Below are 27,359 nucleotides of genomic sequence, written 5' to 3'. Positions count from 1 at the left end.
TGTGGCTATTCAACACTATTAGAATTGGGCTTTGCTAGACGTAATCGGCATGCAGTTGGCTGTACGGAATAAATAAAAAAAATTATAAAAATATTTTTTTTTTCATGGTCATACAGAATGAATAAAAAAAAGTTATAAAAATAATTTTTTTTTTTTTTCATATAGGTCCTATATTAATTCATTTTTTTCAAAGCGACTGCACGTCGACTGCATTTGCCGACTGCACAAATCATTTCTCATTAGAATTAGGGAAGCAAATACATGTGTTTTGCTTGAAGACGAGCTCTGATTCATTGAGTTTTGTGGGTAATTCTTTGATTTCGTTGTATTCTAAGTGTGGGGTTATCGAGGGAGCTTATCAGGTTTTTGTGGCGTTACCAGTTAAGAATCTTGGTACGTGGAATGCAATGTTGATAGCTTGTGCTCAGCATACCCATTCGGATAGAGCTCTCTCTCTATTTAGAGATCTGGAAGCTGTTGGGATGAAGCCAAATTTCATCACTTTTTAGTGTGTTCTGTATGCTTGTAGCCATGCAAGGTTAGTTGAAGATGGGCGAGATTACTTTCAGCTAATAAAGGAATATGGAATTGAGCCAGGGGGTCAGCATTATGCTTCCATGGTGGACTTGCTTGGCCGTGCAGGAAAATTGCAGGATGCAGTTTCGATTATCAAAGAAATGCCGGTACCAACATAGTCTGTGTGGGGAGCTTTATTCACTGGGTGTAGAAATGCCTATGGAACCAACGAATGCGATTCTGTCATAAAGACACCAAAACATTTGAGCACAGAGCACAACATTTGAAAATACTTTCATGCATAAGACACCAAAAAAAGAAAACAAACTGTCGTAAGGGAAAAAAGACACTTGGACAATTTTTTTTATGCGCAACACACCAAAGATGCGTAAGACACCAAACCCTCATAAAGAAAACGATGAAGCGTAATGCACCAAAGGTGCGAAAAAAAAATACGCTTTTATGCGTAAGACACCAAAGATGCATAAAACGGCAGCATCTTAACCAAAATATGCGTAAGACACCAAAAATCGAAAAGAAAACAAACCTTGAGTATGTGGCTCCATCGATGGTGAATGTGGTTGTTCCATTGATGGTGGAAGAGATTGGGTTGTGGTGGTTGATGATGGTGGAGATTTGGTCGGGGGCGCGGCATAGGCATATTGCAGAAGAGATTCAAATGTTTTCTTGTCCGTTTTGCTTTGGGTTGAAAAGAAGGGTAATGTAGTTATTTCTTGCTGTAAAATGGGGATAGTTTAGTCATTTTACACATCGGGACTGCAATATAGTCCTCTTTAGAGGACTGGATATAGCACCACTCGACAGAATATACCCCAGCCCCATACCTAGTTTTACAGAATATTCTTACAGAGAGTTGAAAGCTATTTACATTTCACGTAGGAAATTAAATTCTTCAGTAAATATAATTTTCACAGATCATATGGGGACTAAACAAACAGAGGCAATATAACCTTATTTCTATTGGCAAATATATATATTTATATATATATATATTAATGTATGTACAAAATAACAAAATTCTGGTAACTCAAAATTTAGAGACTATATTCCCATACTCGAGCCATAACAATATACAAAAAGACAACCCTTTGAGGCAAAGGGATTAGTTTCCTCTCTTGTGCCAAAAGAGTTTTGTAACGCCAGAGCTAGCAGGTGAGTTCAACTCAGGTCCTTGTAGTCAAGCACCACTGAAGGTATGCTCCACTCATATACTCAGCCCTTTTAGGCATATATTGATCTCCTCCATTAGAGGTATCCCCCAGATTGCGTTTTATTCAAAGATGATGCGGGAAAATGAATCTCTCAAGCTCTTCATCGAGAGGATGCTGACTAAGTAGAGCAGGTTACCACCCTGTTCATTTTCCCCTTAACAAACAAAGGACTGAGGGGCCTTCTGGTGTGTGCTCCATAAAGGACTACGGAATATCCCCACTGGATAAAAAGAGAGAATTCTATTCATGAAAATCCTCGTAAGGGGAGGATCCACTGGAAGAATCACTCTCAAACGGAGTGGTCTCCCTTGGTGACGACGGAAGTGATTCTCTCTGTTGGGAGGATGAACCTGATTCAAGAACAAGTCAGTCTCAAAGTTTTCAAGTTGAGTTAAAATCATCCAGTCGGTAGGCTTGAAAAAAAAAAAAAAAAAAAAAAAAAACGTTCCAATCAAGAGTTTATCACTTCTAAACAGATACTCAAATTGTTGCTCTGAATACAAATAACCAACCATGTTTGCTTTGGTTGAATTTACTGGGATGCAGAGATCCAGAATCTAAGGAATAATCAAAATATCCCTGACAACTAACCGAAAGAAATATTAAAAAATTAAAAAAATATAGTTTGTGGAGGTTGGGAGGTTGTGTAGCATTGCTCTAACTGAGTACTCTGAGAGTAAATGGATTGAGACCATTGTTCTCTACTTCCATAGAGGTCTAGAGATGCCCCCCCAACCCAACAAAAAGGCAATAATCATTAAAAATGGGAAAAAAACAAAAAATGAAAAAAATTACACAAACCTTTTTGTCCCCTTGAGCGGAACTTCTTTGTATGCCGCCTAATAAGCCTCTTGGCTTTTGTTATGGTGAGCTGCCGAGCAAAAGGAGAAAATTCTACATCACTTTCACTCCAATCACCTTGAAAATCATTCTCTGCTTCACCCCTCATAGTCCGCAGCACAAATGCCTTGGCCTTGCGACGCTGAGTATTGAAAAGGCCCCTGATGGAAGTGACAAATCCGTCACCTGCTCCATCACTTGGACGCTTAAGCCAGGAAACTGGATACTGATCAGATTTCCCCGGTTGGCCTCCTTCATTGTCACTGAAATTCAGGTCACTATCAGGAACACCATTTCCGCTAGTGTCCCTTTGACTGTGTGCTTTGTCTTTGAACTTTTTACCCTACAAGATTAATGGAAAGACTGACAATTGGTTCCAATTGAAAAAACCAATGTGATTGTAATTTTCCCTCAAAAAGAAAAATCAAATATATTAGAAACTTTAGCTTTCAAGAGAAATTCCTAAGGTCGTATATAAAGGCATATTAGAGATCTGCACAACAATACTGACAATAAAAACAATAATGTTTTCCTTATGTTCCATAGAGGAAGGTAAAGCTTTCTAAATGTGTCATGACCCAGCTAAAGATGGCAAATGCTGGTTGATTAGCAGTGGTTGGGAGAACTTGAATGTTTGTCAATGCAGATTCTTTACCTGCATTCCTGTGACAGACTTCAAGACTCCCCAGATTATATGCTTCTTAACTCGCGAGAATAGTCTCCGCCAAGTTCCAGTGAATTGACCACGGTGAAATGTATCCATCAGCAACTTCAGATCATTCACGACAAACCTTGATCCTTCATAAGTGACCAACAGCTCAACCTGCACAAAAAGGTATACAGCGTTTGGTTACAACAACCAAATTACTGAAACACAAATGTTTGATTTTGACTACACGCAAACTGGACCAACCTGGCTTATCTTGATATTATGAAACTCCATCATTTTTCGAGGTCTAGTTCTTTTTTCTTCATGAGACTTTGCTACCTTTTTTTCTTCATGAGAGGGCCGACCAGATTTGATAGCTTTAGACTCTTTCAACTTATTTTTTGAGGATTCATCTGCTTGCTCAATAGAACCAAGCGGCCCACTTTTTGAGGAAGAGATGCTCTGTAAGACAAGTTCATTAGCAACGGATTCTGCAACATTTTCCTCCCATGTTCTATCAAAAGATGATGTCCTTCTTAGCTCCGGGGTTGAACCACTAGCAGTGTGTGCTTTTGGGTTTTGCAACTTTGAAGCCTGCATGGTGCACACAGGTTTCAAAAGACTAGCATATAAAACTTATGCGATAGAATAAAAAAGAAAATATCATATTTTCCCCCTATTAGAAGATATAAAGTTACTGGGTATCCTGTCTAATAGAGGTCTAAAGGAGCATATAAAAATTACATTTTCAACATTTTCTCTGGAAAAATACCATTTTATGTACACATTGTTTTAAGAATCATATGACCAAATAGACATGGAAACTTACTTGAGCAGAATCAGCATGGACAGAGTGTTGATTTGTAACAGAGGCAGCAGCAGTTGTTTTAGAAGTGGTCTCAGACTCTTTTGTTGAATGACTGCTTGACGCTGAAGCTTCATGGATTAATAAGCCTTTCTTTACACGTTTTGAACCAGCAGTCGTTGATACCTTCCACACTTCCTGCACATCTCAATGTGAACCACCAATTGCCATAGCTTCTATAACCAACTAATCTTTCTTTTAAATTGTCCACTATAATAGTGTATCAAAAAATTACCCCCGACTAACCTGCCGTCGCTGCGAATCTTGTTCTTCTTCAGGGAAGAAATAGTCCCACATCATTCTATACATTGCCTCTGTTAAATGGATCTTAAGGGGATATATCACCACCTACAACAATAATAAATAGCCACATTGAACAATAAACACTAACTGCATCCAAATTAATCTGATAGATAAAAGCTGCTCCTTCGACAGAAACCATTCACTAACAGGGGGTGGCCAAAATGTTAATCTCCGATAACTAAAATTTTCTCACGTTGCAGATACATGATATAATTCAGGCATCACTGCTCAATGGCAATCATGAAGCTTTTTTATTCTTGTTTTACAGATCATGTTCAGCTACAGAAATTTGCAATGTCTTTATCATACATACATATGGCATAATCATTAGAGTTTTTTTCCAAAATATTCCATATTCGACCTCCTCACTCTCCCAGAAGGATTGCTTATAGCACTAGTATTCAAACTGGGAGGCAATGCCAGACAGGTGTGGCATGTTAAGAACAAAGAAGATCACAAGCCTTCACCACATAAAAGCTATTGAGCTTTCAGGTATTTTTTACAGGAATCGGTTGGGTTATTGTACCACCCTGATTTGAAAATCAGGGATGCTAGAATTTAAGCTCAAATTCACATCAGAAATCGCCAACTTTAATGCAAACAAAATTGATGAAAAAGGACAAAAAAAAAAAGCACTATTTTTTTATTGCTTTAAAAAAAAAAACAACAATATTTTTTCTTCATATCCTCCTCTTGTTTGGATTAATTAGGGAAAAATCTAGTTGCAAGCACAGCTGAGTTGAGTTGAAATATAACATTTAAAATAGATGCAAACACAGATGCTTTAAATTAAATGCTATTTAGCAACGCAAAATAATGTTAATAACAATCTGCTCAGAAGGAAACCAAGAAAGCTTGTCACCTGGAAAAGTTCAAGGGGAGAGTTTCCTTCCCTTGGAGCTCCCTGCTTTGCATCTACACGAAGCATGACCTTTCTACAGACAGAAAGTTAGAAGATTGTAAGCAGTTACCTACTCTCTAATACTCCAAAGAATAAAGGGAAGAAAAGCAAACAGATAAAACGTTGGAGCCTAGAATAGCAGTTTCGAGATCTTAGACAGTCTATCCTTCTTAGACTTACAACATTTGAATGATTTCTAGGATATGTTTATGCATACTATAGCATCATCATTTGTTTGTTGTCACAATACAGTTCAGAACATAAATAATATTGGACAAATTGGCAAATACATTGAACCGGTAAGGCCAGATTATATTGTAACAGTAGCATACACGAGATAAATATTGATAAAAACAAGTAACAATGAACAGAAAAACATTATTCCATAGAATCATAGTTGTGTACATAACTACAGAGACTGAATTTAGCTTAGAAAGGATTTATGACTTCAATCAAGATCACAAGGCATAATCTATAATTTTCGAAGCAAGAGCTTGGCTCCTGTTAAGCCATGTCATACATTTCTAAATTAAAGAACCATGAATTAGATCATTTAAAATTAAAAGAATGCGAAAGTCAACATCACTAAATATTAGATAATTTGAAATTTTAAGAGTCTAAAACACTTTGTAAGCTTTCTTACATTTCTTCTTCTTTCCTCTATATCAAATTTTTTACAATTAGTAATCAAAGGATGTCACCTTTAAAAAAATCCACAATCAATTTACTAAAAAAGCACAAGGGGCGCTACCCAAGTACATTGGGAGTATATACAAGAAAAGTGCCTAGCTAAGAAGGGGAAAGAGAACACGAATTTGAAAAATCTACAAGTGGAAAATCTAGTACTGTTGTCGACGGTTGATCATTCATATAAAGATTTGAGTACTTTTAGCTCCAGTAGCATTCTCTCAGTCTTCACAATTGCAGCTGTTGTATTTGTTCTAAATGTATCACATTAAGCACAATGGAGCCATTGTTTCATTTCTCTCCAACTAAAACGGTTCATTGAGATGAAGTGGGACATGGAAAATGTTTTATTAGAATGGAATAGCAATCACTGGTGCTTAGGTTGAAAGTTCCATTAAAAATTTAAGATCAAGATTCGGGCCACGAAGGGATTGGATGCCAAGATTATAACCCATAAAAACGAATGCCATTAAAGGGCATGGACACTAAGGTAAAATTTGTTGAGAGAGAGAGAGAGAGAGAGAGAGAGAGAGAGAGAGAGAGAGAGAGAGGGCATAATGCCAGATTTCATATTATCCAGACAGGAGATCTGCTAGGAAAATAGTACAGCCAAATGCAGCAAACAGCTAGGAAAAAAGTTCATACTTTCCCCACTCAGACGGAGGATTCCATGCAGATAAAAGCATATCAGATTTGGCATTAACCAAGCAGTTTCTGACAACAAAATATTTTGTTGTGAACTGAGCAACACCGACATCTTTGTAATCCCGGTCAAAGTCATAGATCTGTTCACAGGAAAAATTATAGAATTATATCAGCTGCCAGTCTATGAAAAGCAAATGCTACCAATACCATAAGAATAATACAACCTAGAGCACTCATGAAGGATACTGGCATTTGTTGAATTAATATCCAACAATGTGAAATCATGTCCATCAAAACAAGGAATATCCACCAACATCAAACTCAGGCAAAACAAAGATAGCCAAATGAACTGCCTGATATAAGTAATCAAGCCCTCCATTACTCCTGCTCTAATAATCATTGGAAAATTTCACATCAACTCCCTCTAAAGCCAAAGTTTTATTAATACCCATGAAACCACTAAGATAACCATAGTCGTCCAAATGGCACAAGTGAACCAAACCTCGGCTCTTGAGTATCATGGAAAGGGTTTGAGTAGAAATATTAAACCAAAAAATCAATATTCTGTATTTTCATCCCTTGTCTAAAAAAACTATTTCTAGTGCACACTCTCTATTGGGAAATGAAGTACTGCCTCCTAACATTAGCCACAATGAAATAATTGTTAAACCTTCTGAAATTTTAATGAAGTGGCCTTGCCATCTTCAGGAATCTGCTCCAGCTTCGCAATTCTCCTTGCAAGCATTATTATTATTATTATTATTATTATTATTATTATTATTTTAATGGTAATCAATGTATTTTATTCATAAGAGTAGGCAAAGCTCAAGTATACAGGGAGTATACATAAGAAATACCTAACTAGAGTTTACAACTGATAGTAAAAAGTCATGGATATTTAGTCCGTTACATACAATGGCCCCCACCCATGAGAACAATGTTTTAAAGAAAAAAAATCAGCTCTTCCATTGTCTTCTCACGGTTTTCAAAACTTCTATCATTTCGTTTCCGCCATATACACCAACACATGCAAATAGGGAACATTTTCCAGATTGCTGCAACTTGTGAATTACCGCAGAGACCTCTCCAGCTAGCTAGCTAGAAAATTGACCAAACTAAAAGGCATGACCCATGATACCCATGATAAACCATGAAGAAGTAATCCCACATGTTCCTCGCCACCTCACAATGTAGAAACAAATGATCTACCAATTCCCCATCTTTCTTGCACATGCAACACCAATCCAACACCATTATCCGATGTTTCCTCAAGTCATCTATGGGGAGAATTTTGCCTAATGCTGTTGTACAGACAAAAAAAGCAGCTTTTGAAGGAGCTTTTGTCTACCAAACGCTCTTCCATGGAAATGTGTGCATGCTTGGGCTCGTTAAAACTTTGTGAAATGATTTGACAGTGAACTTGCCTTTCTTAGATGGACTCCAAATCATCCTATCCATGGTACCCTCAGTCATATGTGAGAATATAGTGCTGCATAGAACTCTATGATCATCTCCAACTCCCAGTCTTGGGTTGCCCTAATGAAAGCAACATTTCATTGAGGTGAGCCACCAAAAGACACCAAGAGGTCTGTTATTGCTGCATCCTTCACTCGTGCGAGCTCAAATATGGCAGGAAAAGTATCTTTGAGGCTTTGTTCACCGCCCCAGTTTGTCATACCAAAATCTGACACGAGAGCCTCACCCGCTACAAAATGTGTATGTCTCCTGAACATCTCCAAACCCTTCCTATGGGCCACGTACCTCATTCAAACACTAACCACCACGTCTTCCCAACCTGCACATCTATAACAGACTTCCACAGGGCCCCCTCTTTCATGTTGATACCGCCACAAGCATTTACCTAATAGAGTTTGGTTGAACTTCATCAAGTTACGAATTCCCAATCCACTCCTTGAAGTTGGAGTACAAACCATTGACCAATTAACCAGATGGAATTTGAACTCGTCTCCCAAACCACTCCAAAAATAGTCGCGTTGTAGCTTCTCAAGACGATTTGCAACCTTTGCTAGAAACAAGAGCAAGGAGAAAAACTAAGTGGGTAAGTTGGCTAGAGTACTTATAATCAAGGTAAGCCTACCACCTTTAGACAAATACAACCTCTTCCAAGATGCTAGTCTACGTTCCACCTTCTCAATCACTACATTCCAAATTTGCTCTGATTTAAAGGAAGCACCCAAGGGTAAGCCAAGATGCTCTAGGAATATATAAGATACCTTACATCCCAAGAGAGAGGCTAGAGTCACCACATCGGAAACAGTCCCCACCGGTACCATTTCAGACTTCGACAGGTTAACTCTCGAACCTGAGACAGCTTTGAAACAAAGTAGAGTCCTCAAAGATTGGATCTACCCAATATTAGGTCCACAAAAAATGAGAATATCATCCGCAAACAACAAGTGAGAAATAACAATAAAGCCATAATTATCATTCACCACCGAAAAGCAATAGAGAAAACCACCCTCCACAAGGCCTACAATCATTTTACTAAGAGCTTCCATGACAAATGTAAAGAGTAATGGAGAGAGCAGATCCCCTTGTCTCAAGCCACAAGATGAGTCAAAAAACCCATTGGTGAACCATTCACCAAGACAGAAAAGCGGATAGTTGAAATGTAGAATTCTACCCAATTCAACCATCTCTCCAAAACCGCATCTTGCAAGTAGATAAAGCAAGAACTTCCAATTTATATGATCATAGGCTTTTTCCATATCTAGTTTGCAAAGTAACCCCGGTTCTCGAGATTTGAGTTGTCCATCCAACACTTCATTAGCGATTAAAACCGACTCCAGAATCTTTCTACCTTTAACAAATGCGTTTTGCGGCTTCGAGATTAGCTTGTCCATCACCATACTCAATCGGTTTGCTAGCACCTTGGAGAGAATCTTGTAGATCCCATTCAAAAGGCTAATGGAACAGTAATCTCAAACATCCATTGATCCCACCTTTTTAGGAATGAGTGCTAAAAAGGTAGCATTAAGACCTTTTTCAAATCTCGTATTATTATGGAAATCTTGAAATACTTGCATGAGGTCACCCTTTATCACTTCCCAACAGGTTTGGAAAAAGCCCATTGTGAATCCATCAGGGCCTGGGGCCTTGTCGCTAGTCATACCTGAGACGACTTTGCGTAATTCATCTTCTTCAAAGGCATCTCAAGCCACCCTGCACTCTAGTGATCTAGTGCTGAAAAAGTCAGTCCATCTATTGTCGGTCTCCAAAGATGTTCGGCTAGGAGATGTTCATAATATTGTGCAATGTGGTTCTTGATGATTGACTGATTCGAAGAAGCTGCTCCATCTATCATCAGCATATCAATAGCATTGTACCTACGATGCGAATTTGCCACCCTAAGGAAAAACTTTGTGCACTTATCTCCATCCTTGAGCCAGAGTGCCCTTGATTTATGTCTCCAAGAGATCTCCTCCATCAATATTACTCTTTCAAGTTCGGTGACTACCTAACTCTTGCAAGTTTTCTCGGGTTCAGAGAGGGTTTTAGCCTCATCCTTGCCCTCCAGACCTTGTAGCTCCTCTAGAAGGGAACAGCATTGTAGAAGCACATTGGCAAATACTTGTTCATTCCATTGCTTCAAATCATGTTCTAGCCTCCTTGCAAGCTAATTGCATGCAGTAATTCCTTGTCACCAATAATATAAGTTAATTAAAATTCTTTAGACCTTCCACTCCCCTTACCTTCTAGAGACCATTTTTTCGTGTCTCTAAACTACTTTGCTGAAGTTAGGCATGTTTGCTGGCAAAACCGACCACATACGAAGATTGCTGGTACCAAAATTATTACAACTACATACTATAAAACCTTGAGCCAATTGACTCACTTCTTCCAACCCCCCCCCCCCCCCCCCCCCCCCCCCCGCGGTCCTCTTCTTCAGAAAAAAAAAAATCTCTAGGATAATGGCCGAGCAGCCAAGTAGCTTTCAGAAGGACCACCAAGGGAGATAACTGGAGACGTGCAAAATCCGTCAATTTTTTTCCCTTCATCATTATTACTCTTTCCACTGAGATTGCGCAATCATGAAAGAGTTATCTGTAAAATTTATCCTAACAAGCACCATTTCAAACCTTACCATCAAAACAAAAAATGTTATAAGGAATTAAAAGACTGTTTCACTCACTTTGAAAGTTGACAGCAGATCTTTAAAAGTATCTATATTTTTCTAGAAACTTAGGTCTCGTTTGGGAACCCATCTCATCTCATTTCCTCCCCAAATATCACTCAAACACAAACACTTTTCAATTTCAAATCTTCAACTTTTTCATCTAATCATTATCTATTCATTACAACTTTCCCAAACTTCCAAACAAAACACCAAAAACAATTCAACTTTTTCAAGTTCCAAAACAAAAATAATATTAAAAAATTTTATTCTAACAATATTTTAACGTTATAATATTTGTATTCAACTTTTTCTCTCTCCTTTCCCAAAACCCAATAAAACATCTTAACTCAAACCATTTCACTACTATTCACAAACCATTCACTACTATTCACAGATTTCTCATCTCATCTCATTCCCCGTTACTAATACCATTTCCCCCCACTTATCAATCCCTAAGATAAATTAATTAATGTCTTGGGAAAATAAGAAGAATTCAACTGTTGTGTACACTGAAAGATAATACACACTCACCATATCATTTAGCTCAGCTTCAGCAAAAGATTTACCATCTACAAGCATGCTCCAAACCACTTTGTTAATTTGCACAGAAATACGCATGGCATAAGAGGGGCCTTTGTTCTTTTCCTTCTCCATCAGTCGTAGCTGAGCAGTTTTCTGCATGGCCATCCTCAATGATGCAGATGCTGTCTTCCTGAGTTTTTGAGCATTTACAAGATCTCTCTTTAGTCCTTGGACCTGAAAAGGTAAGGCTCGTACTTTATAATCTATAACAGACTCAAAAAGCAAATTGATATTTGGATGTGTGGATATAAACATACATGAGAATAGACACTACGCACTCTTTGTTTTTGTGGGGGGGGGGGGGGGGGGGGGGGGGGGGGGGGGTTGGGAGGGAGAGCGCAGGATTACAAGAAAATCACAGAAACAAACTTTAGATAACAGCAACAGCACAATGCATATTCTGGTGTTTGCAGATACACTATTCCATCTCCACACTTGAGAAACAAACCAAGAGATGCTAAATAGAGTTTAGTTTCATAAATAATAAAATGAAAAAGATTCTAATTTAGAACAACATTATGAAGAAGGATCACTAATTTTCTTTAGTCCCAAAAGTATTTATAAACATTGGAACAAAATTCTGGAGATCCATCACTAAATCCTGGAGAGTTGATAGGTAAAGATCCATTATTTTACCAGCACACAGGTATTAAAAGGTACATTTATCCAAATCTTACACAAGGTGATGGACTCAGCCATGGATGCAAGTTCAAAGTTCAAGTATGTGCCAGAGTGGCAGATTTTCCTGATTTACAAAAATTTCCACCACGTTTAAGTGTGCGGTGGTAATCACCATGCTCATATCAAGATTTGTGCTAAAAGTACTGAAAAGTCAAGGTAGCACATAATGGAACTCTAGCTGAATTATAAATCACAAGACGATATGACACAAAGGGGTTGGCAGAATATAGGTAGCACTCAAGTGGAGCTAAATAAATATTTAAGACTGTAATTGTAGATATGGCCACACATCACATGGTGCTTACCATTTAATCAACCAAACGCGGTACAATTGCTGCGGCTTGTCAATGCAATGAAGATCCAAAATTTGAATATTCAGTAACTAGGTAACTAGAATATGCAAGGACTTGAAACAAGGAAGATGGTAACCTTTGATATTGGGATTAAAAAATGCATAGCACACTTGGCGCTCACCAGAAAGGTAAATAATAAACAAAGTAACCAGGGGAAAATACTTTAAAACTAGAAAAAGCATTTATTTCTTCTTTTTTTTCCAAAATAAAAGAGACAAAAATATGGTTCCCATTGCAAACCAAATTCAAAAAAGATTTTAGTTTTTCCCAAAAGTATAAATTTTAAAAATGTTAATAATTCAGTTGATAAGAGACCACATGAGGTGTACAGAAACATGTGTACCAGCCATGTTATTTTGCAAGTCTTGATGCACTAGCATTAATTTGAAAAGGAACTATCATTTTCTCGATGCCAGAAAGTTTAACATTAAATTTGTGAAGAAACAGTACTAGGCATTAAAAAACTTTAACTGTCATTAAACTACATAACTAGAGGTTGTTCAAAAGGTTTGTTTCTTACTAAGGTGGATCTTCCTCCAGTTATCATCCACAAGTCGGCTTCATTTTCTGGATATGGGTCACTGGATGTATCACACCTAAGGGACAATTTCCTAATGTCATCAAGAAGTAGCTTCTGCTCCCGCTCTGTCTGTTCAAGGTTGATTTTGGCAAGTTCCACCTCTTCAACACCATCAGGAACCATCTCATCTGCCTCTTCTTCAACATCTTCATCATCTTCAGCAGGAAAAGATAGACTACTTTTTCGAGGCCTAAATCACATACGTTAACCAAATAAACTGAAGAGTTTAGAAAGTGGAACACACTTGTTTTAAACCCAAATCACACATTTAATTTTTAGTATTTGTATAGTAGAACATCCAACTTATAATTATACAAGTTTAAGCACCAGAACCAAGTTTCCAATGTACCTCATAGATTGATTTTTGACATCCACATAAGATAAACCAACCATCTTTGGCTCAGTAACAGCAATCATTGAATAGAAAACATAGGCAAGTATTTAATCAAAATTCCAGCTATCAAAGTGTTAGATATCCAATATTGTTAAGCCAACATTTGATGCAAGGTCATGACAGTTTAAAATGTTCCCTGGCTAGGATCAGACTAAGCTGAACTGAAGCTAATGCTCAGTCTTTACCTTTTGCGATGATCAACCAAATAAAGCAAGATGGAATAGAATAAAAGGCCTGAAAGGTTATACAGCTGAAAGGGCATTTCCACAACAATATGCAATACCAACATTACAGATACAGATATTCCCAAAGCATTGTGAACATATAGATTGTTCAGGGAAGGGAGGATAGTTTGCTGGGGATTCATGCAGAAAATTCCAGATTTTCAGTTAGTTCCTTTTATAAGGCACTAACCTGTCATTGTGTCTTAAAAAAAAATAAAGATAAAAAACCTGTCATTGTGTCTATGATTACCCCTGGAAATGCATTTGGAGAGTTAAGGTGCCTAGTAAGGTGGCATTTTTCTGTTGGTTGGTGTCTCTTGGAAAAATTCTCCACCACGGATAACTTAAGAAAGCATGGACTTTGTGAAGTAGATTGGTGCTTCATGTGTAAGAAATATGGTGAATCTGTTAACCATTTTTTTCTTCATTGTGAGGTGGCTAAGACATTGTGGAATGATATTTTTGGTAGGACGGGTATTGCTTGGGTGATGCCTAAGCATGTGGTGGATCTTTTTGCATGTTGGAAAGGTTTTGAGGGGGAGATGTATTGCTGCCATTTGGAAGATGATTCCTCAGTGCTTGATCTGGTGCTTATGGTTGGAGAGGAATGTGAGGTGCTTTGAAGATAGAGAACGCTTGATGGGAGAACTTAGGGAATTTTTCTTTAATACCTTGAGGTTTTGGGCTAACGCTCTTGAATTGAATAGAGATAATCTTCTTAATTTGCTTTAGTCATTTTCAGTTTCTAGAGTTTATGTAGGTTTTTCCTCTTCTATACTTCCTGTGTACTTGGGCTATGCCCATTCTTGGTAATAAAATCTCTTACTAACTATCAAAAAAAAATTATGAGCATATAGATATTGACTCAATGAGGCCTATTTATGTGGATCAATAAACTTTTTACTTATCAAAAAAAAAAAAAAAAAAGATATTGACTCAATGAGCCACCACATGTAATTAAGAATTTCAAATAGGATTAACAGACCTCATGTGATTCCAAAATGAAGACACATATAAAGGAAGAAGAAAAAAGATTAAAAAAAAAAAAATCATGCTCACTTGGGTAGCCGTGCAAAAAGAAGATTGGTCAACACATCCAGCATAACTTGAAACTGCCGAGATGTCATTGTTGCAGTTATATTATGAGAATTGAAAATAAGCTCCTTTAAGGGCTTCACCTGTAACAAAAAGATGAAAAACAAGTGTTTAAATAAGCATCTTGTTTGCTATAACTAAGCAACGTTAATGTGATAGAACGAACACATGAAGACCATATTACCTTCAGTTCAGGAGTCCCACCTTTATGCCTTGTGTACCGAAAGTACATATCACAAGGCATAAAAACTCTCTCGAGTAGAGCACCAGTACGCTTTACTTTTGGTGGAGAGCTTCTAAGAATTTTTGGAAGCCACTGCAATCCAGCCCCTGGATCAACATCAGTTGGTGCAACATGAGCTTGCACATCCTCCAACATGACAGAGAACTCCATGCGTTTCCACATCATTTCAGGTTGACATTCAGGGATCTGTACATTGCCAGTACCAAGTGCTTGCTCAATCACCTCATATCCAACCTGGAGGACTGAATGAAATGATCGGGCCAAAACACGACCACTAACAGCAGCCAGAAGAAATCTACCCTGTTTGGGAAAAAACCATGGAGACCCTAAGCATCAGTGCAGTTTGTCTGCCATGCCAATGCAGATGAACAAGTATACAGCATAGGAGGACAACCACCATCACAAAATGAAAACCCCTCGTAATGAGGTTTCTTTAGATAAACTCAGATTCATATAAGGCATTAGAAATCTTCCAAGAAAGATAGGTACTCCAAGAACTTTCTGGATTACATAAACAGAAAAGCTTAGCAGCAAAAATTTGTCAGAATTTTATGACAACATTTTATAATGCATAAAAAAAATAATATTTATCATATTATTTGTATAACTTGACAACATCAAAAACTTTTGACACCACAAGTTTGACAACATCAAAAACTTTTGACACTACAAGTCTCCATTGTGCTCTGTTTTCAAGGAGTAATGCAATATTATTAAAAGTGTAGAGAGGGTGCAATCTTTGCACATAGAAGCATACAAAAGAATACTCTTAATCATCGGGGAAAAGAAAAATAGCAAATCTTTTCTTTTAATTCTAGGAAGTTAGTGAAACAGAAGCTGCTGTGAGCAATCAACCAAAAATAGGGAGTACTCAATACAACGGCTCTTAACTCTGATACCATCCTCTCATGATCTTCAAAAGTCTGGGCATTGCACCCTTTCCAAATGCACCACATTATGCACAAGAGGACCATTCTCAAACTTCTGAATTTCTATGACTTCCACACGGGCTCAACCAACATGACAACAACTCCACCACTCACAGGAGCATGACCTCTTCATTTACTCAAATGCTAAACATCGCTACCAATAATTCTCTAGCGAACTCACCATGTACCAGAAGATTATCAATGCCCCCCATTTTTCGCACATTGAACACCAATCTATTGTTGCAGCATGCCTCTTTCTCAAATTATTTGTCGTTAAGATCTTTCCTAAGGCGGCCTTTATAAAGGGAGGGAAAAAAAAAGGCACCCTTGAGGGCGGCTTATTTCTGTCAATACATTTCCAACGAATTAATAAGCCAACTGGAGGGATGAGCCCAATGTAAAGGACTTATCTCGAAGATCCATCTTATAGACGAGACCGAACATATTTGATCATTGTTGCTCCTCCATCTAAAGCAATACATCTTGCTATAGAACAAAAGACAGCTCCCAATCATGGGCTGGTCTACTAAAAGTAACATTCCATTAGAGACAATTATCATACTCCAGCAAATGTTCTGCAACTGAAGTCTCCTTACAGTAGGATAAACAAACAATTCTTGGAAGATAATCTAAAAGATTCGTCCCTGCATCACACATCATAAAAAACCTAATTTTTGATTTTTAACCCACCTCAATTCTAATAAAATAAAAGAAACCCCCCATCCTTTCCTGATGTTCTTCCACATCGCAACCCCATAAAGCCCACTGACATCACTTGAATACCAACTGTCCACATGCTTCCACAAATCCTCTCTCTCGTTATCATGATGCCATAACCATTTTCCCAATAAGGCTTTGTTCAATAAAAACAAATCCCCAACTGCCTAGTGAAATCAGTGTGCATAACTTGGCCACTGACTAGGTGGAATTTGAGCTCAACACCAGCCCCTCTCACATGAAATCCCTCTACAAACTTCTTGAGTCGTTGGGCTATGCCAACGGAACGCAAAATGGAGAGAAGAAATAATTAGGAAGGTTAGAAAGTGTACTCTTGATCTGAGTAAGCCTCCCACCTTTGGATAAGCATAACCACTTCCACCCAAATACGCGACATTCCATCTCTTTTATAACACCATCCCAAAAGAACTTCACCTTAAACTATGCTCCCAACAGGATACCCAGATACTTTGTGGGTAGAGATGGCACCTGACACCCAAGGATACATGCCAAACAGCCAACATTTTTTATTTCCTCTATCAGCACAAATTCAAACTTCCCAAGTAGATTTTCAGCTCATGCATGGATTCAAAGAAAAAAATAAATTATGCAAGTGATGAAAATGCTCTTGGACATCCTTTTTTTTTTTTTTGATTGGTAAACAGTAGTGTTAATAAGAATATGCATAGCCCAAGTACACAAAAAGGTATACAAGAGATAAGGCTATTTAGGTCGCTATAGAGGACAAAAGAAAATCATGTACATTTAGGCCATTAAAATCTACAGCAATGGCCCAAAGAAATAAGGTGGTGAAAAATAAAATGTGAAGCTCCTCTAATGTCCGCTCCTTATCTTCGAAAGTCCGCTCGTTACGCTCTCGCCATAAACACCACATAATGCAGATAAGGACCATCTTCCACACAGCTTTGATCTATGGAACTTCACTCGACATCACCGAACTGGCCAATAACTCAACCACTGTAGCAGGCATCACCTAGTTTAACCCTATTCTGCTGAACACTTCGCACCACAAGGCTCTAGCTGTCTCACAATGCTCTTGGACATCCTAAATCAATAAGATCCAAAAGATCCTCGCCTAACACAAAGGGCATAACCTCCATTGAGAAAACACACATAAGTGCTTCCGAACACAAAATTTCATCTCCAATTCATCCATCGGCATAGTCTGTGCACAAATATGGATCTCTGACCGGCCTAGTTGACATCTTTGCTCAAACAAACATTTCGAAATTTGCAAAGAAGGTTTACTAAAGGATAATATCACCAACCTAGCTAATATTAAATTTCACCTAAAATAAAAAATTTCAACGTTTATTTTCATCTCCACTTTCCCAAGCTCAATTATCCATCATTGGAAAATTTCGAAATATATGAATATCCATGGAAATTTAGGTGCCGTTTAGATAGTGAGTAAAGATGAGATGAGTTGATGTGAAAGTTGAATAAAATATTGTTAGACTATTATTTTTTAATATTATTATTGTTTTGGGATTTGAAAAGTTGAATTGTTTATTATATTTTTTATGAGAATTTGGGAAAGTTATAATGATGAGATGAGATGAAATACTTTTACTATCCAAATGGGGCCTTGCTCCACCAGAGAGCACAAATAAATAGGAATGCAAATTTATACATATCAAAGAAAATGCCAAGATAAGCAATAGTTAATAATAATATTTTTCAACCTAAAATGAGGAGATTGTTTTGATGCTGAAGTTTTCTTCACAACTTACATTGGCGTCTTCTGAGTGAAGATTGAACTGCGGCTCAATAACATTCACCATGAAATGACGAGTGCCGTCCTCCTCAGGATCAGTTATGTTTACACTTTTCACTGGAAATTATGCAAAAACAAAGTGCCTCTTAGCTGAATATTTTGGCAATGAAAAATCATACTGATAAGAACTTCAACTAACTGATGGCAAAATATAGCTAGACATGTCTTAAATGCTGCTGACAATCATTTGTACCTCGAGCAAAACTACACAAACTGAATGTCACTAGTTCTATCAATGAATTTGCACTGCTAAACTAAACCCTTCAAACCAAAACGTCAAAGGTTGCTTGAGATATACCAGCAGCTGCAGCTGACAAATTCTCCATTTTAAGGGAAAACGAAGGTAATGATGATGATGTTTCTGCATTTTGAGGAGGGGGAGAACTTGCACCATGGCTGGTAGAAAGGGGCTTAGCCATATCATCTTGATGTGTTTCAGCTCCACCACCTTGCTGGTTTTCCTCAACTAATTTCCTCTGGGCATACTGCCGAGAAGGAGAAGGCTTTGGAGGTTCAAATGCTTTGGATATACCACCAACCCAGGACCATACGGCATCTCTGTTCTCAATAGTCCACAAAAGCTTAAGGCCATAAACAAAAACACGCTGACAATTGTCAGCTATTACGACATTGTACCCATCATCATCACTTGGGTCAGATCGTGTATGCTCATCACTCTCACTCCCATTTTCAAACTCAGATCTCCAATAAGTCATCTCAAGATTTCTTCTTCCAGCCTCTTGCCAGGCTAATAACCTAGCAGGGTCAGCCTTTGGGGCTTGCTTTCTAATTGTAAAATAATCAGATGATAAAAGAAATCCATCGTCACGATGCTTCTCGGTGCAACCATTCACATAATTACTTTTCCCACTGGAAACTCTATCCATGGATGCAGATTGGGTACTTTTTCTTGTCATTTGAACTACTTTTGCAATACTAGTGCTATCATCTTTATTCAAAAATGCCTTAGGCGTGTGGAGGTCAAGACCTTGGTAAACGAGATCAAGAGGATCACGCTTGCTTTCAAAAGTGTATTTTTGCTTACCTCGACTATAACATAGTTCATACCTCAGCTTTGACATATTGAATGTCAGTCCTTTGGCTGGATCATCATCAGCTAATGGCATATGCTTTATACAGGTGGGAGTAGCATCTATTCGGAGCATAAATTCTGTCATCACTTTGTCCAATGATAAATTCCCAGATCTAACAGCTCTTGGAATTCCAAAACGGGGCCAGCGAGCAAAGCTACGCAATTTGTGAGGAGGAGCATAATTCATGTTCCAAAATTTTATTATCCATGCTAGATCATGAGCACCGATATTCAATGTTGGAGAAACAATCGAAACAGTCTCAAGCTTGTGCGGAGGACCATAGACAGTTCCGTCTACACCAGCACTATCTTCCAAGGTGGAAGGTGGGGATTGCGTCTCAGACGTCTGAAGGAGGGGTCTAAGAGAGAAGTTCCACCGAAGGGACAGAGAAGTTGATCTGAAAGGATCAAAAACTTTTTCCCGAGGCTTGCCTTCAGAGGGAAATGCATGTAGATAATGATTTAGAGGATTGCCAGATTCACATTCCCAGTACATCATAACTTCAAGAGTGAAGGTCGGGGCCTCTAGTAATGGACAAGATATGCCAGTAGGAAGTTTTAAACCACGACGGCTAGCCAAACTCTCCAAACTGCTCACTAAAATCTTAAAATCTTTTGCTGAGACATAAACTTTACCATCTGACTGATGAATCTCCATTGAGCTAGAGATAATTTGAAGTTTGTCAAGCTTTTCATAGGGATCAGTAGTTGCAAGGACATTCCATCGGGTTTCAGAAAACATTAAAGTGATATTCCCATGAATGTAATATCTCATATCATCCCACCAGGGTAAGCTCCGTTCCTTTTTGGGTGGCTGAGTTTGTGAAACGGAAGAATCAACATTCCTCACACTCAGATTAGCCCTGCGAAGTGCCACAGCAAAAGCATAGCTCACATCAGCAAAAGCTGGTTCATAGCCCACTCCAAAGGACACTTCCCCTTTCTGAAAATGTATGGGCAAATCTGAGTATGTTTTCACTGGTGGAGTAGTACCACTGGCTGAACGAAGCATGCGCACCTTTCTCCATCTTCCAACAAAGACATCTTGATAAATTTGAGGCTGAAAACAGGTTGCCTAATTCAAAGAGAAAACAGTCACAGCCACAGAACATAACTTGGATGTCAAGATATTTCATGAATACAAAATGAACATCAGTGAAGCCAGAGATACAAACAAAAAAAATCTGGTGTAGATGCGAGTCAATATTATGCCTTCAATGGAATGTCAACTTCCTCAAAGCTGGACAAGATTGGGAAGTTGACTCATTTATAGGTTTCTACACAGCTTCCTTTAGGGAAGATTCTCACCCTAGACAATCTAAGGATGCGCCAAATCATTGTGATGGACTGGTATTGTATGTGCAAAAAAAGTGGGGAGCCTGTTGACCACTTATTATTGCATTGTGAAGTGGCCATGAGCTTACAGAATGATATCTTTGCTAGAGTGGGATTACTTTGAGTGATGCCAAGAAGGGTGGTCAATTTGCTAGCAAGTTGGAGAGGCATCCAAGCTAATCCTCACATTGTAGCTATGTGGAAGATGGTCCCGATTTGCCTTTGGTGGTGCTTATGGAAGGAGAGAAATGAAAGGAGTTTCAATGATCTCGAATGGAAAATGGACGAGCTTAGAATATTTTTCTTAACACTTTATTCCATTGGTTGATTGTAATAGACTTTGATGGCATGAGCATTCATGATTTCCTTGTATCTTTAGACAATCACACATGGGTGTTGCTCTTGTACATGTCTTGTGTACTTGAGCTATGCCTATTCTCATTAAAAAGTATATTATATCTTCAAACCATTATTCTATACTAATTTGATTGAGAACAATCAGGAATGTAGAATCATATTAGTCAAAGAGAAGCAGGGAGTTCTTAGAAAGTGAGACTGTTTAAAGGTACACATACTTCGTAGAAGGTCCATGATAGCAACGCCCTCCCATATAACAGAACAATCTATCAGTCCATAGGTTGTTCATGCTATAAAGGATACATACAGAAGTGAAACCCTTAAGTTTCAAGATATGATTATCTTTTTTATGGGCTTCAGTAATAAAAAAGTGCTTATCCAATCTATGAATTTTCACAAATCCAGGATGCCAGATTTTCACAACCAAAAAGCATCTACAATGCAAGTATACACTAAAAATGAAACCATAAAAGTAAAGAGAGGCAGCTCTGAACTTCACCTGTTGTGCTAGAACAACATGACCTTCACATTTACCCGAAGTAGCATAGAAAAGAGGAAATGTGTAATCTCGTAGCTGAACAACGAGAGAGCCTGTATGCAAGAGTATTTTTCTCCCATACAGCTTAGAAAATGGTATATTTTTTTCAAGGCAGACAGGATCCAGCTTCTTTAAAACCTCTATCATCCCAGCATCTCCACCATCAATTCTAGTCAAGCTTACATCTAAATCTGTGGCAGAAATGGAAAGAAGCGAAGTTCTGGCAGTGCTAGGCTTAAAACCAGCCTGAAACCCTTCTCTACAGGCACCTGAACCTTCAGACAGTGCTAGACTCTGACATGTCTGATAATATGATCGAAATGACTGTTTATAAATTTCTTCTTCCATTTGACAATTAGCTGAAGGATCTTGTACGTCAACCTCTAATCCATTAGCATCATTTGTTTCAGCTGTTTTAGGAATTTGATTGGCTTTGGAAATAAATTCATCGAGAAATTTTAACCTGACAGCTAACTCACAAGCCTCATTCTTCATCAGCTGATAGTGTTCATCAAGCCAGCCCTGCAATGGCTCTTCCTCGATATCAGCAGTTAGCTTACGTATGCAAAACTTTACACTACCGAATTTTGTTGCGCCAGGCTTTTTAGCTTTTGAGCTTTCTTTCTTTGCGGGAAAAATTAGATTAGTTTTAGCAGCAGTTATAAGCTTCAAACCACGCAACATATCCTCAATGGCATCATCGATGGCACGCAATTGCAACCTATATGGCATGCAAATATGAACATCAAGGCCTTGTACTACCCAATCCCATGAAGTGGCAACTGGCACTTCTGCATCTATAGAGGCACTGGGAATACGTGAAATTTGCATTCGGCTACTTCTGAATACTCTTGACCCGTTGAAACAAAGCATAAGCCCTTCAAGAAGTACTCCTATACGGGCATTCTCAGAGAAGATAGACTGAACCTGAACCATTGCGTCAACCCCATCTCCAACCTCTGCAGATATACGCAACATTTCTACATCAATGGCAAATATAGATTCCCTTTTCTTGTGCCTATCACCATTTCCTGATACTGAAGTGGCTTCTTTCTTCTGTTCAATATCCCTGACACCAGGGACGTCTTCCACAGATTCATTGCCATGTCTGTGAAGCTTCTGATTGTGTTCCAGCAACTTCAATTGCAAAACAAGTTCAATTAATGATAGGTGTACATCAGGCTCCCACCTGACCATAATATCAGTAGCACTGAAAAGAGAGCATACAGCAATCTCTTTCAGGCCACCAGATCGCCGTACAAATTTGGCGTTCTGAATGTCAAACAACGTCACTTTTGTGGCAGGCTTATGTTTCAATAAATACTCCTGATAGGCAGATCGTGCTCTCTCAAGTTCCAACTGTGTGGACTGTTTCTCCTTGTTCACACACAAACTCAAATGGAAAATATCAAGAGAGAAAGAGTACTTCAACTTCTTGTATTCTTCTGATAGTGTGGGCATTACTTTTGCACAGCGTGGTGTGCCATCAGCAGACACACTGATAACAACCTGACCACCCTGTGTTCCATAATTCACACGCTTGGGATCTACAACAACTGTGTTTTCCAAACCCACATCACCACAGAAGTTTACAGAACAGCGCTCAAGATTAAATTTTAAGAGCCGTGTCCCTTTCCCTGAAGATTTGGAGGAACGCCCTACCCGGTTCTGTGCTGTTCTTTTTCCGGATGCAGAAAGTTTTTTGAAGAGAGTTTGAAAGGATATGGCAGTTAATATAAGTGATTCAACGTGCTTGAAAGTTAAATATACACCCATACCAGTTACATCAACAGATAGAACCAATTTAGACCTAGGACCCTCTTCCTCGGATGATTCCATGTCCTTCTTACCCCAATCCAAGCTAACCTTTGCTATGTTCATTAAAGAACCTGAATTTGATTCCACACCGAAAAGGCTCTCTTTTAAGCATTCTTGATATTCATCTGCCATGTGCAAATTTATTTCACCAAGTTCCATGTGCACTGCAGTTCCCATATTCGATATATTATTTGCAAACACGTGTGATGATTGTGAGCAAACCTATTAGGAAGTCAGAAGTTAAAAATACTGTAAATACATAATCAGTATTTCATCAAATAGTGGAAGTTAAAGAGTAAGAAATAGAGAGATATAATGAGAACTATACAATGGAGGAAGCTTAGAAATTCCATCCATAAAAGCATAATCATGTCACCTATTATTTATATTCCAACATAAAAAGAATTAGATGTGTCAATCCATGTATGCAGTTGCACAACTTCATACTGAAAGCAAGGATCAGAAACGTGAATATGAAAATTGTTGAAATATAAAACTTCATTTGGCATAAATATTCAATAATTTGAGGGGTTGTTTGGGATTGCGGTAGGAAATAGAGTTTTACACAGTAGTGCTTTTAATTGTCGAGCTTTACCATAAAGCTCTATACTTCAGAAGCTGTTTACTGTTTGATAAACATGTATCTAAAGCGCTTTAAAGTTAGTTACAATAGTTTTTAAAAAATACACAGTTATCTCAAGAACTTTTCAATAAAAGCTTCAATTGGTGCTTTTTAAAAAAGTAGATTTTCAGCTTTTTTAAGTGATTAAAACACTTTTTATAAATTTACCAAACATAACATTTTCTTTAAAAGAGCTTTTTAGCTGTTATAAGCACTTTTTAAGCTTCCAAACTCAAACCCAAACAGGCCCTAAATTTATAAAAGTGCTTCCAAACTCTTGTAGATAATGCTACATTTTAAAAAACAAAACCACCATAACTAACTTTAAAAGCATGCATTTTTACCAAACAATAAACAACTTCTTAATATTAAAGCTTTTTAGTAAAATTCTACAAACTACTATGAAAAGCTCTATTTCCTACCACAATCCCAAACAGGCACTGAGGTGGTCAAATTTGTAGAAACAAAAACACAACTCTCAAATAAAAGGTGGCACTGCAACTTAAGCCACTACCGTACACCACAAATTGGCCATCAAAACTCCAAATTGCTCACTCAAAGCCCTAATACTAAACAAGTCTATCATTAAGACCAACACATTTAAGACCCCAAAATACACAAGTACCTTAATAGGCAAAAGGGGGGTGTTGGGAGGAAATTTTTTTTTTTTTATATATAAGTAGGTGTTGGGAGAAAAATGGGGAAGTGAAATAGAATTACCTCCTATCAGGTGTCCAATGAATCTATACACACACACACACACACACACACACACACACACACACATATTTTAAAGTCAAATATCCACTGATTTAAGACCCTCAAATAAAATGAATAGGTGATCACTATCATATACCCCCCCCCCAAAAAAAAAACCCTAGTTTATATGTTCTCGAAGTCAAACAGTGTTTTATGGTACATCAAAACGCCCCACTAGAATAACGGATTTTCATCACGGGCCTCCACGTGAATTTTTCACATCTTTAACAGTAGTAGATCCAAGTAGTTGCCCCCTCACTAAATCTGATGGCCATTAATAATGCAAGGCTTAAAATGTTGTTCCATTTTATGGAAATGTGGAGAAGTATGTTTATGTTTACAATTCATATAAAGCAGAATTCTCATTGCTCCACCATTGTGCTGAAGATTAGTCACTATATTGTCTGATCATGGCATCTTAATCCTGCCATGGTATTGATTTGCAGAAGCTTGAATCAAATGCTTCCTTGCTTCGGGAAATTAGACTGGTAAGAATTTTATGAATCTCTGCTTTTATCATGGTGCCATTTTCTTATAAGAAAATTATCGTGGGCACTAGTTACCAAGATTAGCAAGGTAGTTTATTAATGATAGAATCAAGTAGATGAATACTACGAAACTCGAGTTCCATTCCTCATATGTACTCAATATATTTATTTGGTTGCCTCAATTTGAAAATAGGTCCAAATGATACCCCAAGGACATAACAATCTTACAGTTGACGAGCACTAACACAACACTTTTTCAAAATAAAGGCATCAAGCATTTCCCCTAACCTAACACCATGTGATAGCAATAAATATAGCACTTACATGATAAACTGGCAAACCGTTGACACTATAGAGCACAATGGTCATCTCCGGGGCTGAGACAGTACATGTCCACATGATGGCTTTGGATTCAATTGATTGAGACTTTTCAAGAGCAAGAGTTTCCTCCTGAAGCACCATTTTTTTCTTTTTCGAGTAGTGGAGGCGCAACCACGGCTTTAGTCTACTCATTATGATGTTGCACTGAGTACCTCCGAGTTTAAAATCAATTTCAGCTCTAATAGGTGAGGTCAGCTGTATAGTAAGAACATTAAAAAAAAGATCTAATAAATAAATGATATTGTGCACCGTCAATGTAAAGTTTAACATATCCGATGCATCTAAAAAGAAAGACAGCATAATTATTTGGAAGTAAAACCCAAGTAAAACATAGTGTCTGTAATGTACAAATGCAACACCACTGATGTCAGCATGCTCTAGTAGTCAATGCATTGATATCTTCATGCTAAAAGCTCAAATGACAATAAACTAAACCCATCGTCTCCACCGTTGCAGGAAAAGGTCTCCAATTCCTCTCTAACTAGCTGTGACCATGAGAGAGGAGACCAAATAGGATAACTGAATAGATGTATTTAATAAAGGTGATTACCTAGCTGACATGCATCAACAGGAGGACCAAATACAAGGGCAAAAAGAGTGAGGGTATGTGTAATACGCAACCCACCAACACCAAGACAGAACTTTCTCAAGATAAATAAATAAATAAAAACTGCTATTCATTTTGTTCTCAGGAAGCATTTGCAAGCACCTGTATGGCATCAGATGCCAACATCCATATTACTGCCCAATAATCCTCTCTAACCTGTCATCCACTCTAGCTGTGACCACGAGAGGGGACAAACTAGGATAACTGGATAGCTGTATTTGATCAAGGTGATTACCTAGCAGCTAGCTGACATGCATCAACAGGAGGAGCAAATACATGGGCAAAAAGAGTGAGGGTATGTGTACCAACAACCAACCCACCAACACCAAGATAGAACTTTTTTTTTTATAAGTAAATAAATTATATTCATCAAAGAATAGGCAAAAGCCCGATACAATGTATAGTTGCCATAGCTAGGTATGAGCCATGGAAATAAGAAAATCATGTAACTCCCCCATTGAAATCAACTGCTATGGTCCAATTACAAAGAGTTCTAATAAAGAAAGCTTTCAATTCCTTCATCGATCTCTCTTTGTCTTCGAACGTCCTTTCATTGCGCTCTTGCCATAAACACCACATGATGCAAATGGGAATCATCTTCCACACCTCTTTTATCTGTTGATTGCCTCTAAAATTTGTCCAACTGGCCAAAACCCCTACCACATTCTCAGGCATAACCCAAGTCAAGTCAATTCTGCCAAGAACCTCATTCCATAACCCTCTCGCTATCTCACAATGTATTAAGAGATAGTCCACCGATTCACCCCCCTTCCTATACATGCAACACCAATCTGCAATGATCACCCTATGCTTCCTCAAATTATCAGTTGTGAGGATCTTACCCAAGAATGTTGTCCACACAAAGAACGTTGCTTTGGGTGGTGCCTTATGTCTCCATAGCTTTCTCCATGGAAACTGTATAGGTGTCTCTTGAGTAAAAGACTTATAAAAGAGCGCACCGAGAAAGTGCCTTTAGCTATAGGTATCC

At 38.1% G+C, this 27,359-nt stretch overlaps 1 protein-coding gene across 2 annotated transcripts in view; it reads right to left on the bottom strand.

Moving 5' to 3' along the window:
* Positions 1 to 1,362: 1,362 nt before the first annotated feature.
* Positions 1,363 to 27,359, bottom strand: part of LOC122316451 (protein SABRE) — a 42,185-nt gene continuing 16,188 nt past the window's right edge. For both annotated transcript variants that reach the window (XM_043132973.1, XM_043132974.1), the window contains 16 exons: positions 25,708 to 25,959; positions 21,658 to 23,736; positions 18,672 to 20,541; positions 18,330 to 18,430; positions 14,870 to 15,229; positions 14,650 to 14,768; positions 12,913 to 13,162; positions 11,308 to 11,532; positions 6,639 to 6,778; positions 5,268 to 5,340; positions 4,349 to 4,450; positions 4,067 to 4,240; positions 3,502 to 3,831; positions 3,244 to 3,411; positions 2,550 to 2,931; positions 1,363 to 2,098 (listed from right to left, as the gene is read on the bottom strand). In XM_043132973.1, coding sequence (XP_042988907.1) covers positions 1,989 to 2,098; positions 2,550 to 2,931; positions 3,244 to 3,411; positions 3,502 to 3,831; positions 4,067 to 4,240; positions 4,349 to 4,450; positions 5,268 to 5,340; positions 6,639 to 6,778; positions 11,308 to 11,532; positions 12,913 to 13,162; positions 14,650 to 14,768; positions 14,870 to 15,229; positions 18,330 to 18,430; positions 18,672 to 20,541; positions 21,658 to 23,736; positions 25,708 to 25,959 — 6,735 coding nt within the window. In that variant the 3' untranslated portion in view covers positions 1,363 to 1,988. The remainder of the gene's footprint in view (positions 2,099 to 2,549; positions 2,932 to 3,243; positions 3,412 to 3,501; positions 3,832 to 4,066; positions 4,241 to 4,348; positions 4,451 to 5,267; positions 5,341 to 6,638; positions 6,779 to 11,307; positions 11,533 to 12,912; positions 13,163 to 14,649; positions 14,769 to 14,869; positions 15,230 to 18,329; positions 18,431 to 18,671; positions 20,542 to 21,657; positions 23,737 to 25,707; positions 25,960 to 27,359) is intronic.

This window comes from Carya illinoinensis, chromosome 7, assembly GCF_018687715.1.
Source record: "Carya illinoinensis cultivar Pawnee chromosome 7, C.illinoinensisPawnee_v1, whole genome shotgun sequence".
NCBI lineage: Eukaryota > Viridiplantae > Streptophyta > Magnoliopsida > Fagales > Juglandaceae > Carya > Carya illinoinensis.
This window is presented reverse-complemented; position numbering and strand designations above follow the sequence as displayed.